The sequence below is a fragment of the Pieris rapae genome, chromosome 17 (genome assembly GCF_905147795.1).
Source record: "Pieris rapae chromosome 17, ilPieRapa1.1, whole genome shotgun sequence".
NCBI classification, from domain to species: domain Eukaryota; kingdom Metazoa; phylum Arthropoda; class Insecta; order Lepidoptera; family Pieridae; genus Pieris; species Pieris rapae.
In genome coordinates, this window is record NC_059525.1 from 3,447,492 (window position 1) to 3,465,709 (window position 18,218).

The 18,218-nt window shown below is 31.8% G+C and overlaps 2 protein-coding genes across 2 annotated transcripts; both read right to left on the minus strand.

Annotated features, from left to right (window-relative positions):
* Positions 1 to 434: 434 nt before the first annotated feature.
* LOC111001720 (epoxide hydrolase 4) lies at positions 435 to 7,707 on the minus strand. The gene is made up of 6 exons (XM_022271715.2): positions 7,426 to 7,707; positions 4,840 to 4,964; positions 4,635 to 4,747; positions 2,201 to 2,369; positions 1,734 to 1,885; positions 435 to 1,066 (listed from the first exon to the last, which is right to left on the minus strand). The coding sequence occupies exons 1-6, from the start codon at positions 7,624 to 7,626 to the stop codon at positions 798 to 800; spliced, it is 1,029 nt and encodes a 342-aa protein (XP_022127407.2). The 5' UTR covers positions 7,627 to 7,707; the 3' UTR covers positions 435 to 797.
* Positions 7,708 to 8,696: 989 nt separating this feature from the next.
* On the minus strand, positions 8,697 to 18,200 carry LOC111001726. Its single transcript, XM_045631903.1, has 10 exons — positions 17,578 to 18,200; positions 16,964 to 17,084; positions 16,048 to 16,236; positions 15,701 to 15,849; positions 14,411 to 14,580; positions 13,609 to 13,724; positions 12,982 to 13,156; positions 12,006 to 12,110; positions 10,237 to 10,348; positions 8,697 to 9,748 (listed from the first exon to the last, which is right to left on the minus strand). The coding sequence occupies exons 1-10, from the start codon at positions 17,715 to 17,717 to the stop codon at positions 9,487 to 9,489; spliced, it is 1,539 nt and encodes a 512-aa protein (XP_045487859.1). The 5' UTR covers positions 17,718 to 18,200; the 3' UTR covers positions 8,697 to 9,486.
* Positions 18,201 to 18,218: the final 18 nt, after the last annotated feature.

Here is an 18,218-nt window from a genome sequence, read left to right on the forward strand (position 1 = left end):
TAATAAAACCTTCGTGGTTGTTTTTTTCTTTTTAATACACATTGTTTTGACAGTTAGCAAAGAAAACGCACGAGTGCGGGAATGGCAAAGAAAAAGCACGAGTGTGTAATAGCCCACTTTCCGAACGCTATACGTCCCTGCAATATGCCACTTTTTGAGCAACTGTATTAAAAAAGTAATTAATCATCTATCATAATTGTTTATAAATAATAAATTTATCGGGTAATGACAGGTTTGGGCAATTCCTATGGTTTTTTTCTGTGCTTGTATCTTCCATTCAGTAAAAAATCTTTTTTTATTTAATATATTCCTGTAATGTTGAAGCTGATTATAAATTCTTATTTATAGCTGTAGTTCAACAATTAATTGTTAAAAGGAATAAATAAAAGGTTTATACCGTACATTTATTATTTAATTCCTAAATAAAATATTTATATTAACTGACTACTATTATCGTATGACCCTTATTTATTGTTTATTGGATAAATAGATTTAGTTTAAATTTATTTGGCAAATATATTGAAATCATAACGGATGTTATTGGAAATAACGAAATAAGTAGATTAAATAGTCTTTTGAATATTTTTGATGATATTTCTTAAATATATTTCTAAAAATAGTGGTTTATGCCTAATGATAATGATACTATTATCCTTAGGCGTAATGGTATCATTATCCTTAATCCTCGAAAAATTAAAACTAGAATTTATTATAACAATATATAAAAATTTAGTTTATTTACTATTAATAATATTAAACAGAAAATAATGAAAAAATATTTTCATAAACCAACTTAATTACAGATTTTGCTTTTGCAAAAACGTTCTAATGAGTCTGTTTACTTTTTCCGGGTCTTCTTGCTGCATAAAATGGCCACTATCTTGAACTTTAGTTGTTTCAATTGTTTTGTAGAGTTTCTTCATGGTTTCCATTATTTTTTTACCTAAGTAAAGTTCATTTGTCCCATGTGCAAATAAGAAAGGAACATTTTCATCATGTCTCTTTAATTCAACATCAATGTAATCAATAGCATCTCTGTAGTAATTGATCGGGGGTGTTAGAGCATCTGAAATAATCCATACAAATTATATCTAAACACCAGTTCATTCAACATTCTAAAACAATGTGTATGCCTAAAAAATACAAGAAAATATGACATCAAAAATTTAACACACTTACACATACAGATCAATTACATTGGAACTTAAGCAATATATCAAAGAAAAAAACCTTATGATAAAAGATACCAATCGCTGTTCGAATTTTAAAAGATAAAGAGTAGATACGATTCATCCTGTTTGGACGGAATTGCAATGAAACAAATTGGAAGAATAAGAAAATAAAAAAAATTGTTCAAGTCCGATTTTCAAATGGGCTGTATAAGACATTTTAGTAGGAGGCAAACGGAAAGGAGGCTCATAGGTAGTACAGCCGCCCATAGACACTCACATTGCCCGAAAGCTCGCAAATGCGTTGTTGGCCTTTCAAGAATTGGTACGCTCTTTTTTTGAAGTATCCTAAGTCCACATACCAATGGTGCGAGTTCAAAAATGACTTAGAAACCGATCTGATGTGGAACGTTGGACTTTGAGATAATAGATAAAGGCCAAATATAATGCGTTGAGATTTTGACTAGTTCGTTTACTTAAGTATTTAATCTTAAGTTACATCATAGCCCATAATGGAAAGAAAAACGCGTGTGTGCATCGTAATATTACGAGATGTTTACTTACATTGTTTGCCAAACCAATATTTGTAGCATTCCAAATCTTCTTTATCAACACTCGGCTTTCCTTCAACAATCATCACCTTATCCAGCAATTCTAAATTATTCATTTGTATCATTAGTTCTGGAATCACTCTCATACGGTACAAGAAAACATACCTGAAATATATTAATTTATGTACACTATTTGCAATTTGCAATGTATATAGTACATTCTTGGGACATGACATTATTATGTAAGTTGATACATGCTTGCTGTGGTAAGGTTTATTTATGGCAATTGTTTTAACTTAATACCAGTTTCAAGTAAAAGAAACTACATGCGAAAAAAATATAAACCAACACATCAAAGGGATAAGCTAGTTAAAACAATATATTTACTTAAACCATATCAAACCGACTCTGAGCGCTATAACTAAAACCTTATTTGACACAAAACAAGATTCTTAATTTAAACAATTTTAAAATTCTTACCAAGACAACTTTCGTTGTTCATCATCATTCCATATAGCATCAAGCCATGCCTCATGAGCTGTACTACTCAATACAACGAGTGCTTGTAGGGTTTCAGGATAGTTATCTCGAAATCTGGTTGCTACTATGCCACCCCAGTCGTGAGAAACCAAAATGAACTTCTCTCGACCTGGAACATTTTTATTTTGTATTAAACGGAGACGCGCGATCTAAGAACACGCAACAGATTATCAGGTTAGTGTACTAGTATATTTACGATGTTCTGCCATCGTAAGTATTAATAACCTAAACTGGTGTCGGTTAATTGCATATTGATATAAGCACAGTTGAAATGTCTTTTTCATACAAAAAGGTCTATCCACATACACCGATCCGAAATTCCGAACTACCATGGATAAATTGCATCGACAGATGGCTATTACAAACTTGTTTTGGGTTAGTTATTGTTATACTTTTATCAATATTTAGATAAAGATGTCTATCTCACATGGACCAAAAATGGATTGAGATAGGTTATTGGGTTTGGGCGTTATCAGACTGTCCAGTACCACGAAATCGGCATCTACGCGAGTGAAACATATACATAGATTTATTTTCTTCATAAACAAGTATATAATAATATTTTTTTTTATTTTGACGTTTGCATCAACCCTATACAAGGATAACTTATATTATCAGAAAATAACCAATTAACGTAATTGCAGAGTCGAAAGTACATATGAAAATGGAACTAACTATCACTACAGGTAATTAAGATTTGACGCGTTTTAATCAATTATTGAACGCATTTACAACTGGTGTTGACTCTCGCAGTATATATTTGGACTTGCCATACATAACTTCAGAGCAATTAGTATTAATTAAATTTACATTATCAAATAAAACAAATTATTATGTTAACAATAATGTTTGTATTTTGTCATATACGTAGGTAAGCTATTTTCTTATATCTTTAAAAATGTTGTTTCGTGGACGTACTACATCATTGTATGGTTTTCATTTTGATTTTGTCTACTTATATTCTATTTTTTTTTAAATATCAGTGTGAGAGAAGTCAATTAAAATAATCAAATTCTTAATACTCTTCTTCTTAGTTAAAATATGTACATTGTAATGTATATATAAGATATTACTTGAATAATCGTTTAAATCAAGGCAACATGATGAGTTTAGTAAAGAAATCCCGAAGGAGGAAGAAGGAGAAAGTGGTTTATAATTCGTTTTAAACGGAACAATTTGCATCCATTCAAAGAGTAACATACAAACAATTGATGCTAATCATTTTAATGTGTTATCGCGAATTCTGTCTGGCAGCGTGTATCTGTGTATTATCAGTTAAAAGGATAATTTACGAAAGAAGTAAAATTTAAATGCCATTTGTTTATAGTGTTAGGTTGTTCTTAAGTTTCTTAACCATGAACAACACCTTATACGAGGACTAGTTTCTGTCAATATTTGCTTGTACTGTGAAGGAGAATATCGTGAAAAAACTGGCATGTATAAGCCTCGGTAGAACTTCCGTGTCAAACAAAAGATCAAGATATTTACAATCATAATGCCAAATATTATAGCGGCAAGTCAACATGAAAGTAAATAGAGAAGAGCAGGAGAGACCTCTGTCACTTGGCAAGCGTATGAAGAGCTGGTATTATCTTATAGATATTGTATCTATATAATAATTATAAGACAATACCTAATATTATATAATTCGAATAAAAAAATATGTGTGTGTACCAGAGTACACAGGTAAGAAGTGAAACATCTTTACGACATATCATTTTTCTACTATTTGCAACTTCACGAAAATGGGGTAGATAAGGCTTAAGCCTTAAGAAAAACAATTTTTTCAGTCATATTTATTAATACTTGCTAATTTTAACAGATTTATATACATTCACTGATACTTACAATCAAAAAGTGAGGTTAACCTCAAATAAATATTAAAATCATGCTCATACGTGTTGAATTTATAAAACGAAATGTAATAATAACTCTCTATTCTTGTAAATTCACTTAAATTTGAACAAGTCTTTTCATTTTATCACTTTCAAATTAATATATTGTTATTCTTATTTCTAACCAAACCTCAAAACTAATATATTGTTGTTATTATAATCATATATTACATTGTATTTTTTACGTCACTATACTAAACTTCGATAAAAAAGCAACATGGCGCGTAACCGAATAACGTGACGTTTTCTTACAAGATTTCTCCCATACGTCGATAAAGAAGTTTCACTTCAAAAGTGTTTATCCTAGAATTCGTACCAATGTAAAACTTGGACCCAAAAATCTACGATTTAGGTCAGAGACAGACTTACAACCTGCTTGCCTATAAAGAAATGTGTTCAATGAAATAGATGTAGAAACTTGTGTGCACTATGCTGTACTTACTTCATACAGATTATATATTTATTTAATAAAATCATACCTAATTGGCGAAGGAGATCCCGTATATCTTCCGCCATTGTCTGGATATTATAAGAAGAGACACCTTCTGGTCTTTCAGAATCCCCGTAGCCTCTCATGTCAACTGCTATACACCTGAAATTGATTGAAAATGATATTGTGTTTATAAAGTAAAATTAAGATAAATCAAGTCCTCATTTAGTAACTGAAGAGATAAAGGTACTCACCAATAATCTTTTTTAAATTCCAGCATTTGATACCGCCATGAATACCAAAATTCAGGGAATCCATGCAAAAATACCATTAAAGGTTTTGTTGGATCTCCGTTCTCTACATAATGAAGCTTCACATTCTGAAAAAACAATGTCTGTAAAATCAATGTAGATAATATATGGTGTTATTTTTTAGAAACCAGTGACGCAGAATGCTGTATCTGTTTCGTGATCATTTGTTTTTTTTCTAATAGGCAAGTGATCAACCTCCTTCAACCGTAATTTTTTTTGGGTCTATGACAAGCCAGTTTACTCACTTCTCACAATGATTTCCTTCAGCGTCCGAATGAGTGTCAAATGCCCACTGACAGATAGTCAGAGATAAAAGACGCTCATGCTCAAGCCAATACTCCTTACTTATTTTATTTTATTTATTTATTTACATTACTCTCTCCTAACAGTTACTACTAATGCGATATAACGACACAATAGTACCTAAAGCACGGATTAGGTCGTATAATAAATATAGTAAGATAGGGTTATCTAAATAATTCGTCACTTTTTCATTGGTTAATAAAACAATAATTGACGTGTTGGAAAACTTCAATAAGCTCTTTAGAGCATACCCCTGTAAACACTTCACCTCTCTTACCCACAGAGCAGAACAGTTTACTGAGTTCCATCAGCGACTTAAAAAAATAATATCATATCACTGTGAGGAGATCTTTAGTTGGTGTAACCTTTTTGTATTAATAGCTGAATAATCAAATACATAGCTGTGACCTCTCACAGGAAATTAAAATTGTCTTTAAAATTCTTCGCGATTTATATTTTGTTTATTAGACATTCCTCGTTTTAAAGTATTCGTTAGCAAATGGTTATTAGCTAATTTAATGCATGCTCTGTTGGCTTCTAAATGAAAATTATTTAAATTTATATTGCAATTTGGTTTTTATTTAGTTTCTAGATGTAAGATAATGTTATAATACATAATTTTTGAATAATTCATACTCGTGCTTAGTCACGACGCTAATTGCGCCTTCAAAATTTATTTAAATAAATCTAACAGGAATGTACTAGAACAGCGCCACTCGGCGCCACGGGACTTTTATGACCAGTAATATTCATACATGATAATGAAAAGCTGTAAAATCAATGTTTACTATCATACAGTCGTGCAACGACGTAACACTAAAATGTTACGCACGATTTCGTTCCGCTTTCTCAGGTTTAATCTTCTTCATGCGATTGAATATAAACATTTTGTTAACTATTTAACACCTTCTGAGGTACTTAAAAAATCAATAATCCATAGAAATACTGGTTGTTGTAAAGATCCTGCAAGTATTGAATGATGGACAAGTCCCAACATTCGATACTTAGTGGCACCCGAAGTGTACAAAGTCATAAGTTACCTAAGCATCTGAGGATAATCGTATTGACGATTGAAAAGTAAATACATACGTCTCTAATATCGTCGTCACCACCTTACAAAACAAAATGGAGAAGACAAGTCAAAAAAAATACTAGCAATCGCAATTAGAAGGAAAGGGTACTGGCAAAGTACAAAGAAATGTTGCAGAAAAGTGTAGAAAACAAATTATTGTGGTTATTATTTTTATTGCTCGAAATTGGGATCCAATTTAAAACCTTCATTGAGTGACTCATTGACACCTAGAACTCTATCAAATGATCGCTACATAGTTCAATCAACAACAGCATACATTCATATGAGCACAAACAATTGCAATACGGTTTTGTAATTGTTATCAGATTATTGTTACGTCAATCATTAAATAAATATCATTCTTCCATTAAAAGTACGTATATGTACAAAATTTTTACGCAAACTCACAATTTCGCCTCCATTTTTTTAGATGTTACATAAACACATTTACATATTTTTTTTTAATTCCTTGCTCTATCATATCCTTTCAATTGAGAATATTATTTGTACATTGACAACGTTTATAAATATCTTTTAATAAGTAGTTATAAGTTTATATTTCCACGCGATAAAAAATTACAGGTTTATATGTAAGTTTCAAGTACTCTTTACAGTGGAGCAGTTTTAGCCGAGCTGTGCCATCTATGAGGTCGTGCGTTCAAACCCCAGCTGACCAACTTCAAATAGATCGCTACGTTCTAGATCTAGAGCCAAATGCAACGTGTATGCAGGGACTGATTACTTAGTTTTCTATTTAAAAAATCCAGTAAAATAGATATACAAATAAGTCTATCATGCCAATAAAAAGATAGAAAAAGAAACTTAATCGAAATAGGTTGCAAAATAGCTTACATCATGCTTACATAATTTTTCTAGAGAAAACTTATCAATGAAATAGATGCTGGGAATGTGCGTCATACAGTACTTTAATAGATATAAAAAAATAAAAACAAGCTTAAACGGAATTTATAATCAAAATTCCTTAGTTTAAGATCATTCATGTGGAAGACAACCGGCAGCGCACCCGCGAGTCTGACATTGAGTGTCCATGAGTAGCGGTATCATTTAACATCAGTAGAGCCTGCCAGTTCTAAACCCCCTGTTCTAAAAGAAGAGACAAACTGTACCTGTATTACATTTAAATTCATACTCACGTTAACTTTAATATATTTATGAACACCGTACTTTGGATCAGACAATCTAGCCGGTGGTACCAGCCTTTGCTTATTAGCCCATGGATTTCTGAAGGGGTTCTTCAAATACGTCACCAACATATAGAAAAGAATAGCTGCAGTATAATACAGCGTCAATGCATTTGCTATAGCAATTCGTTTTATATACGTTATCACACCCATGTTTGAAAAAACACAGCCGATTTAATTAACACATGTGCCACTAACGGCTGTCAGTGGCCGACTGAAGTTTATCATATAAAATTATAATCTATGAGGAAGCTATAAAATGTTTATACTAAGGATTATAATAACTTATTATTCTGAGCGCGCACATCACCACTTAGAGGTCAGAATGGCTATTGTCATTTTTTTTAAATCAGGATCTTTATCTTATAATAATTCTGATTTATCTGAATAAACATTTGAGCTGACTGAATGAACTTTTTATCTGAATAAAAATTCCACATTTATTCGTTGTAACAGAGTTTTCACTTAGATATTTTATAGCAAAGTACATCATTCTCAGTTTAATTAAATAGTGTGAAAATGGAAAGAAAAAAGAGAGCACGCCCACCAGAACCGCCTGGGAAAACGAAATAAAGACAGCGGGGAAAGACTGGAAAATATTATACATGTTTCTCTCATCCCATATCATCTCGAGGAGGCTTTCACTGCGTCGTGTAAGTACTTATATTAAATACAATAATAACAAACTTAATTTTCGTTTTTAAAGTTATCGAATGTATACTATTTTTATTTATAGTGTGTTTAACTTATAACAGTTCTCTCTAAAATATGTGTGCAATATAATGTTATTATACACATCATGCTATAACAATAAAGTTAATGATTCAAGACACACTTTTACTATGTAGAAATTGTAATCATTATTATCAATAGATAAAATTACAAAATGTCAGCATAGACTACAAAGTACATACCAAGATTAGAATATTATTAAACAATTTATTGAACCTAGACATAAAATTTTATTCCACAGCTTTAAGCAAATTTTTATATTCTGATTTGCTTCCATACAATATTTGTTTCGGTTCGAAAGGCACAGGACATTGAACACTTGCCTAATAATACTACAAATTTGGCTTTGTGGGGCTGCGGAACATAAAAAAAACCTTTCAAATATTTATGGTTTTAGGTTTTTTTATAGAACAGGGGGCAAACGGGCAGGAGGTGATGATAAATGTATGATAAATTAAATTGTTTTAAGGTATGATAAATGAAACAATAAAAACGAATAATAAAATGTATTAAACAAAACAATCTTTAATTAACAAGAAATAACACAATTCTTTGTGTTCAAATCAAAATATAACACCTTTCTAAATACACAAAAATGTGTTTAGAACTATGATAAAAACCGTTGCTTGCTCTATCTCTAGCTATGTCAAAGACATACAATAACTATAGCTGTATATTAAACAGCTATATTTAAATAGATATGTTATGGTGCATTCATAGTTTTAATATGAATTTAGCAAAGTATTGATGATATGATTGGTATTTGGAATTAGCTAGAGAATTCTGCGCGTGGTTAGGCTCAATACATTTAGCTCTTCGGGTCAATTTTCAGGACACACATAGAGTCGTTGTATCTATATCATAGTTCTGCATACATTCTACGATAACCAAGCCCACGGAACCAGATATATTCTTTAGCTGACAAATTCGTTGTGATTTATCCAACTCATATAAAAACTTTAGACAAACACTTACTACAAATGAAAAGACGCAACGTGACCATATTTCATACAAATTATTGTTTTCCCAGTTCCCAAAAGTCAACGTCAAATGGTTTGGAATGTTGGAAATGTTTTGGACGCAATTGCAGCAGAATTCAGTAAGTCTGCATCTTTTTGGAAAAAGTCAAAGGTTAGTAAAATGAATTTATATCTAAAGGTTGAGAAGGTTACATGCATTATATACGCTATAAGCTTTAAAGATCTTCAATTTCGCAACAGCTTTCATTTCACCAATACTTGTTAAGATATATGCATCCTTTAAAATTCTAATTAATTGCAGTCAATGTTGTAGATTTCCCGTATACTCCGTATCAGGCAATGCCAGATCTTCAATACCCCTCCACAATTCATCATTTAGGCCACTTGAGAATATTCTAGCAGGATCCGAAGCAAAATTATAGACGTTGCGTGTGAAATTCGAGTCAGGGTTTTCGTTGTTCAATCGTTCCATTGTTTCCTTTTCTATTTGTTCTAAACGTTCAATGGCTTTGTTTGGATCTGCGTCTTTTGGTCTTTCATTGAAGTCTATATCGATTTCAATTCTGAATAAAAATATATATTTTCATAAACCTATCATAAAATTCTCAAAATCAGTTTTGCATGTACTGTCATGGGCACTCACAATGCTAGAAGGTCGCACGTTGCCAATTTTTTCTGTATTGCTTTAAACATATATGTATTTTAATAGTATTTAAAACAGTACCTACCGACTTTGATGAAATCTAGACGAAATTCGTTTAAAAACAATTGTATGCAAGAAGCATCTAGAAACGTGTCTCAGCGCGGACCCACTTCGCAACAAGAGTCGTGATTTTACCTCGCAAATATTGCCCAAGTAACACGAATTAGTACATAAAAGATTGAAGAGCTGTTCCCCGTCGGGTTCCAAATTGAATCTGTGTACAGTAGTATCCACAGAGAAACGAATTGTTAATATATATATATCACATTCAAATTCAGAACTCAGTAGTTTACTGTGCCATTACTGCTTATCAAACATTACCCCTATAATTATATTTATATGTCTCACCCAGTGTCTTGTTTGAATTTATCCCATAGTTCTGAAGTGAGAGCTCGCGGTATTTCTGCGGCAACAGCGCGACAATCCACGTCCAGTGTTTGTTCGACAAATATATCAGAATCTGTGTACAAGTTAAATCTAACAACCATTTGCAAATTTTCTTAACTATTATAAATGTGAAAGTGTGTTGTACATAGAGCTAAACTACGTAACTTTGAATTGATATATAAAGAAAACTTAGAACAAAACATAATAGTTATTAATATCTTTGATTCTGATAGAGAATTGAATTGATGTTCTATGTTTGTAGAGTGGATATGAGAGACCATAAATGATTAAAGTACCTAGTTTATTGTCTTTGGATAGACAAACAACAAAAATTTTCGTTTAATTAGATGTTATAATATTAATAAACATTTGACACTTTTAAATATAGAACATCAATTATATTTAAAAAAATAAATAAAATAGTTTCAATATTTTAAAGATTACGCGATAATAAGAAATACTCAATCGAGAAATCTGTCTGTTGTAACAGATACAACACAATGGGCTTAGTAAATATGTGGTTACGGGTCATATTCATTAACTAAATATCACGTCACATCCGCAATCACATTACTTTCTAAATCATACTATATCTGATAGCAATTAGCGTGATACGCAATTGAATGTTAGAGCCAAATAATAGAATTTTGATACAAAAAAGTACATATTAGAATTTTGAAAACATATAACATATACATAAAATATAGTGCAATTATATTTATATTCCTAAATATCTATATATATAAATTACTCGTTCTAAGACCAACTATTTACGAAACTCGGTTATGTATCGCATACCTACAGATTACAACAGAAATTACCAGCAAATCGATATATTTAATGTGACTAAAAAAACTCAGGTATCTTTTACTAATAATGGCTTTGTTTGTTCCTTCATATTAAATATATATTTTAATCTACCAATCAATCAATCTTACAACTGTGCTTTGTAAAAGTGGGTTTTAAGTTTCTGTTTATATGTGTATTCCGTTTTGGCTTTTGTGTGTAATGTAATTGTTTGGATATTGTTTAGTGATTAGCTGTAGAAATACTTAAATAAATAAAATAAAATAAAATTGTTACATAGTTATAAAATCAAAATATTTTTACGCTATCGCAGACGCTCCATTTACAAAGATCATATACACAACATAATTATTTTAGCATCGTCTAGAAGACGTATGAACGAACCCATAAATTAATTTGTCTTCACGGTTCGTCAACTATGAGATTTTTATATCAGATAAAGATTTACAAAAACAACTCTTTTGCAAAAAACCTTTAGGTGTTTAAAGAAAATTCCATTTTTATGGACAACAATGCTCGTCGGTAAAGATCTGGCGACGTGGAAGCATATACGGAAGAAGTAGATCTGTGGCTTAGATTAGACATCTCATACATATCTAATTCTCATCTGTATCTAATTGAGTATGTCTGGAATGTTCTAAATATACGAGTAACATGACTGCAACCTGCTCCACAAAGCATCAGGGATGATAAAAACTATGTGGAAAGCATTCCCAGAAGAATTCAAGCTGTGAATTTATCAAGTTATATATGTGTATTATAATTGCCAGAATTCACTTCACGCGCTATTAATTTTCTCAATATATATATATTATTCAGACAATTAAATTTCATTCAATTCATTGAAATCCACCTTAGGATGTAAAGTTCATAAGGTAAGTTATTTTTACAAAAGAGTTTATTATAAATAAAATCATATTTACTTGAACTATCGCGACTGTTTCTCGATCTTCGTAACGCTCTTGCTAAATTCCCATAAACTGGTCCACTCGAAGTCAGCTTACTGCCGCTACAGTGCCACTCATTGTCTAAAAATTTTAGCGGGAATCAATTGTGTTTTAACCATAGATCTCAAAAGCAAAAAATTAAAAGACAATTGACATAAAGCATCTTCTTTCGCATGTATGTTTAGTGACCCTATAATGACGTCATGGTGAATCGCGCTATCAAAATTATTTTGACCGCTGTTAAACATCTTGACATCAGCCAATGGGGCTTTCTCCCGTTCTCCTCTGTACAGATCGTGGAGACAAAATTTGGGAATTACATAAGGTCACGTGACCATTTTCAAACAAATTAATTTGGCGTTAGTTGGTCACGCCTGTAGAAAAGTGAATTTGTCTCAAACCTATATCCCTTGGGGTACAATTTTCTAAATTTTTCATATATGCCGTGGTTTTGTTTTATGGTAACTAGTAATAATTGTAAGAATAAAGTTACATACCGTTATCAAGAATATAATGTCATACTGTTAATATACCGTAATAGTAAACCACTAAAGTACTTAATAGGTCTATGACACACCGTTATGTCAAAAATAACAAAATATAGACTCGTCGACATCACAATAATTTCTGAGACCGATCTTTGAGTTCATATAATCCCTGATTTTATATATTAGTACAAAACATACCGCTACCAACGGGGAAAAAAATTGTTTTGCACGATATGGACTTTAGTCTAGCAGTAAGGCAAATGGTTTTGTATAACTCACCAAATTATCAGACCTTTCAAAACTAAAACTAAAATACGTTTATTACAATCACTATTTACCTTTTACTCGTAATTTCACTATGCTCTTTCATTTATTGTGTTCTGTTTCAGGAACCCTTTTTATATTCATCAATTGCCGCCCATTACGATATTTTAATTTTATGATGAATAATTTAAAGTACATACCCAAAAGTGTGTTAATAACGTGCAATTTTGATGGTGCATTTCGTTCTACGGCGGTCTTTGGTCTTGGCGGAACATTTATTCTCGGCCGAAGACCAATGCATTCTGTTGTCGCTGGTCGTTTACGAGCTGTTGGTTGAATGGGTTCTATACAGACGTTTGGTTCGTGTCCTTTGTTCTGTAAATACAAATGTGGCTTTCTACTGATGAATACATTTTGCATTTTCTAATTTCTTGCCTAACAAGAAAACAAAAGTCCCAAACCGATTTAACTTTTATTGTTTTCCTGTAATCACTCCCATATGATGAGCTATCGTTTGATTGTGATTGGTCAATCAAAGAAAAATGTACTATTATTTTATATTAACACTTTTCATACCACCATCCCAATCAATCGAAACGCAGTCGTGCTCATTCTTTTTATATTTTCAAGGGTTCCTCTGGGTTAAGGAGATTTATAATAGCTACATAAGAATCGCCACTTTTTACTCCTACATAGTAAGCTAGTATTCACGCAATCAGGAAGATATGGCCGAGAAACAAGGCAGCAGGGGAGTATCAAATATCCACTTTCCTAAAACTTTTTTGAAATCACCTAATTGGTAAAGTAGTTAGTTTCTATATACATACCTCATGTGATGGACCAGGTTGTGGATCAGATTGCACATTAGATGGTTTATCTAGTTCAATATCGCTGACGTCAGCATCGGACTCCGAAGAGGCTTCAATAGCCTCATCGATAACACCTATCAATACATAGTTTCTACTTATCTTAATATATATATTTCTTGTGTGCGTGTGTATGTGACTGAACTCCTCATAAACGACTGGACCGATTTAGACGAAATTTTTTGTGTGTGTTCAAGGGGATCTGGGAATGGTTTAGATTCACAATTTTGTCCGCTGGACAATGTTTTTTTAATTAATTTTCAATTTATTAGTTGTTGTTGATTTTGGAATGTTTTACATTGGATTTGACAGACGGCGCTACCATCGCAGTGTCAAATTTTAAATAATATTCGAATTTTAATTTTAGTCTGTCCCGAAATTTAAAAAAAGTTTTGTTTTCATTGTGTTATATCGTGTGTGACCATGTGCTGGATCGTTAGATATTGTCATAACATTTGAATAATAATTTTCATCAAAATGGCTTATTAAAAATTGAAATTTTTTTTTTTTAACTTGAACCTTTAATTTCAAAAATTAAAGACGTGTAGACAGGACAACGTCTGTCGGATCCGCTAGTATCTATATATAATCCTCTCCTTTTAAATAATAATTTAATTATAAGTTTAAGTCCCAACTATTTCTAAAAATACTTCAAATTTAGATTTCGTTTGAAAAAAGTCATAATTATTGGAATCAAAACTGTCTCAATTATTATAAATCGATATTAATTAATAAAGGCCCTGTCCAGTTAAGTAAAACTTACTATCATCTTGAAGAGGAAAATCATCTAGATGCGTCAGCATTGGCAGAGCTGAGGCCACCAATGTTCGGTACTCCATGAGGTTGGCCAAAGGCGTACCCCTCAATATTATACGTCGCAATGCACCACATACGCCCAGAGTCCAAAGGCGGCTTGTTTCCTCCAGAGGATTGCTGACAAAAAATTTATTAGTTCAAAATTTTGTTTGTTTTTTCAAGAAGGAGACGGAACAATATTTTGAATTACGGGTTCTATCTAGTCGAGGAGTTACTCTACGGAGAAAACACGAAAGTAACTTAGGGCCCACATGAAATACATTCCATAACAACTCCAAGATTCGAAGATAAGATCCTTCAATAAACAGCAACACGAAGAGTAGAAAACTCGCGCACAACCACGGATAATAGCCATTTATTACGTGTAAATATTAATAACTTAAACATTCAAATCCTAATAAGAAAAACAATTTCCGGAGTCTACATAATTTATTAATCGTTAAAAGTTAAAGTTAAAGACTCAGGCTTTAGAGAAAGTTTGAGTAATAAAGTAAAATTTACTATTTAAGTCTTTACTTTTTATGAATTAAATTTAGATAAGAGTAAAAAATTAAACCTATGATTTAATTTGGCTTTTTAAAAAAATAACATATATAAAATCAATAACATTATATTATATTGAAAAAAATCGAAAAAAGTATTATGTAAAGGATTGGAAGTTTATTTGTCGTTCTTTCATTGACAGAAAAGAACATTATTAATAAGCGGGGTAAGAGTTGCATATTATTATATTTAAATCAAGTCATGAAATTGACGTTTTGTCATACTGGCCATGTTGATCTCAAATATATGAGATATTTTAGTTAGGAACTTTGGTTAGGAATTCCAAATTTGATTTTTAGTGCTTTTTACTCGTGCACTTGTTTTTCGAAAACCATGATTAATTTAATTTTCTTCAATTGTCTTAGACATCCACCGAACTCCCCAGACCTTGATCCAACAGATTATCATTATTTTAGAAATTTGGACAACTGCTTGGAAAGTAAAATCTCAACTCTGATAAGGCACTCGAAACCGCCTTAAAGATTTTATTGCTTCCCGTTCGAATGTTTTTTTTTTAGTAAAGAGATCAATGAAATACCTTTAACATTGCAAAAGTACATAGATAGCTATGGTAAATACTTCGAATAATTAAATATGTATATTCTATTTTGAAATCTACTTTTCGTTCTTCCGATACAAAACGCCAAATTCATATGTAATCTAATATTTAAGGTTTTTTTTAATTAATATTTACTCAGCAAGATTAAGTGTATGCAGCTTCTGTAACACAGCCAAAGGATGAAGATCACGCAATCGATTTCCTGCTGCTTGGAGTTCTCGCAAGGTACCAAGACCCCAAATGCCGTCCAAAGATGTAAGCCCACAACGATTGACGCTAAGCACCTGAAATTAGTCCTGTGTTTACGGATACGGAAATAATTATTTTTTAAAGTAAGAATATTTTCAAGTTAATGAACAGATGGTTGAAGTGACATCTCAGCTACGCTTAGAGCCATTTTTGCTAGGAATTCGCCACAACAGTTTTATGATATATACCTTCATTGGCAAGCCACGCAGTCAGTACTCTTTTGTTATAATTACCTTTAAATGGATAAGGCCAATGCCCAAGTCTCGTAGAGAGGATATTGCACTGCCATCGAGTGTCAATTGTCTCAAGTGTGGAGCTAAAACATGAAGACGTCGTAAGCCTACACGCTCAGCCACAACTTTTAACTTTGCTTCGCGGATTCTCAAGACTTCATCATCCGCTGTAACACCGCTGCTCTGCTTCTAAATTTAAAAAAATATATGTTAAGGCTGTTATTCTGTATATGTTTCAAGTCTAAGCGACGTATGTAAAATATGAACTTAACAACAACGTCATAAAAATACCTTAAGTTGAACTAAAAAGGAACCGTTCCTTACGTAATTCAATAATTATATAAAATAAAAATGTTTTTATTCGTTATAACATTCAATATCAATGTTTTGGATTTGGGAACCCTTTTAAGTATAATAATTACAAAGTTATTAACATAAGTCATTAATAACTTTTTTTTCAATTAAATTTTTGAATTTTTATATGTCAATTGTTATGTGTAAGAAGAACTTCAGAAGTCTTTAGCCGTTTTTTTAATTTTTGGCCAGTGAGCGAGTAAGTATATATTTTTAATCACGCTAATTGTAAGAATATCCAAAATAATATTTATTGGCTGTAAAACCAAAAAATATTACTTCTATAATATTAATTCAACTTAACACAAATTTAGTGGTTTGCCTCTTTGCACCACAGCAGTAATAGAATTTTACAGAAAGAGACGAAAGAGTAATTTAGTTAAGAGTTCAATTACCCTGCTTTGTTTTCTATGAACATGAAGTGTGAAAATACACATGTTTATAAAAAACTATGCGTCGCTACTTAGCAGACTCCGACTCCGATAGACTTTGAAGTCGGGAGTACCAACGACATTGTCTTCGTGTTTTGCAGACCATTTAAATAAATTACAACGGTACTAACAAGCAATTCAATAAGAGTTAATTCCCGAGGTATAACGATTCGCCTGTAGCCTGGCAAGCGTCGCTCCAATTCGTCTTGTCCTGGAGGTTGTTCTGGTTCTGGAGGTCGTAATGCCAGGGCCCTGTTGATATAATATGAGTGAGTAATAATTTTAAAAGTACTAAGTAATGTAATTTCGTATTTATAGCAACCAATTAGACACTACTACCGCTTCGAGTTTTATCACACAATTGATTGTACATCAAAAGGTACATGTTGACGTCGTAAGCCTACACGTACTTAGATGTACGTGTAGGCTTATAAATATTTTACATTAGGACATTAAAACGTATACAACGTGCCCCATGATCACTAAAATTAAGTGACTTACGTGAAAAGATATATACATATATTGCACCGAGTCTAGTTTTTGCCACTACATTTATAAAACGCACTTTAATTTATGATGAACACTATTATGCTCTATTAAAGCAGTTAATTTTTTATAATAAAATATGTAGGTATGTATAATTAAAAATGACTTATTACTTACGGAAAGTTATATCAACGAGACGAGTTCAAAAGAGTGACAGCTAAACCGCGGCCAGTTTACCTTTTAAAAAATAATAATTTACCTGAATAAGGGCGTTGCTCGAACGTTGTGTGGTTCTGATGAGCTCGTACTAGAAACCTCTGAAGGTGATGGCGAGGCAATAACACTTGGTGATCTTGGTGCTGATCCCAGCTCAACACTGGGTGCTTCATGAAATGGCATAATACTGATAAACTTTATTTACCGTCTAATTCATTTAGTTTTCGCGGACTATTAATTAATCTCTTATAAAACCAATCTTTATTGATTATACGTTATTACAATAATATCGAAAAAGTTTTGAAAACATCATGATGATCTTAGTAACAATATTGTTTCCATGTCAACCTTAAAAAATATTTTAACTACTACCCTAAAACCATTGGTTCTGTAATGGTTTTAAAGTGGATTATAAAACCAGATTCATGTCGCAGGACAGTATATAGATGAGACTTACTAACGTTGTTTTATAAGAAATAGAAATAAACCTTCTGTAAACCTAAATTTCACTCGTGCATACGTGTTATTTATTGTGAGATTATAATATTATGTATGTGGGTTATCATGTCACTTCTAATGTTTGTAGTTAATATCTTGATTTAATCTATGGTAGTCTGATACTTCAAACTTCGATGTATCTCGTGACTCGTCAATTAAGGCGTATTTTATGCGATTAAGAGTGGT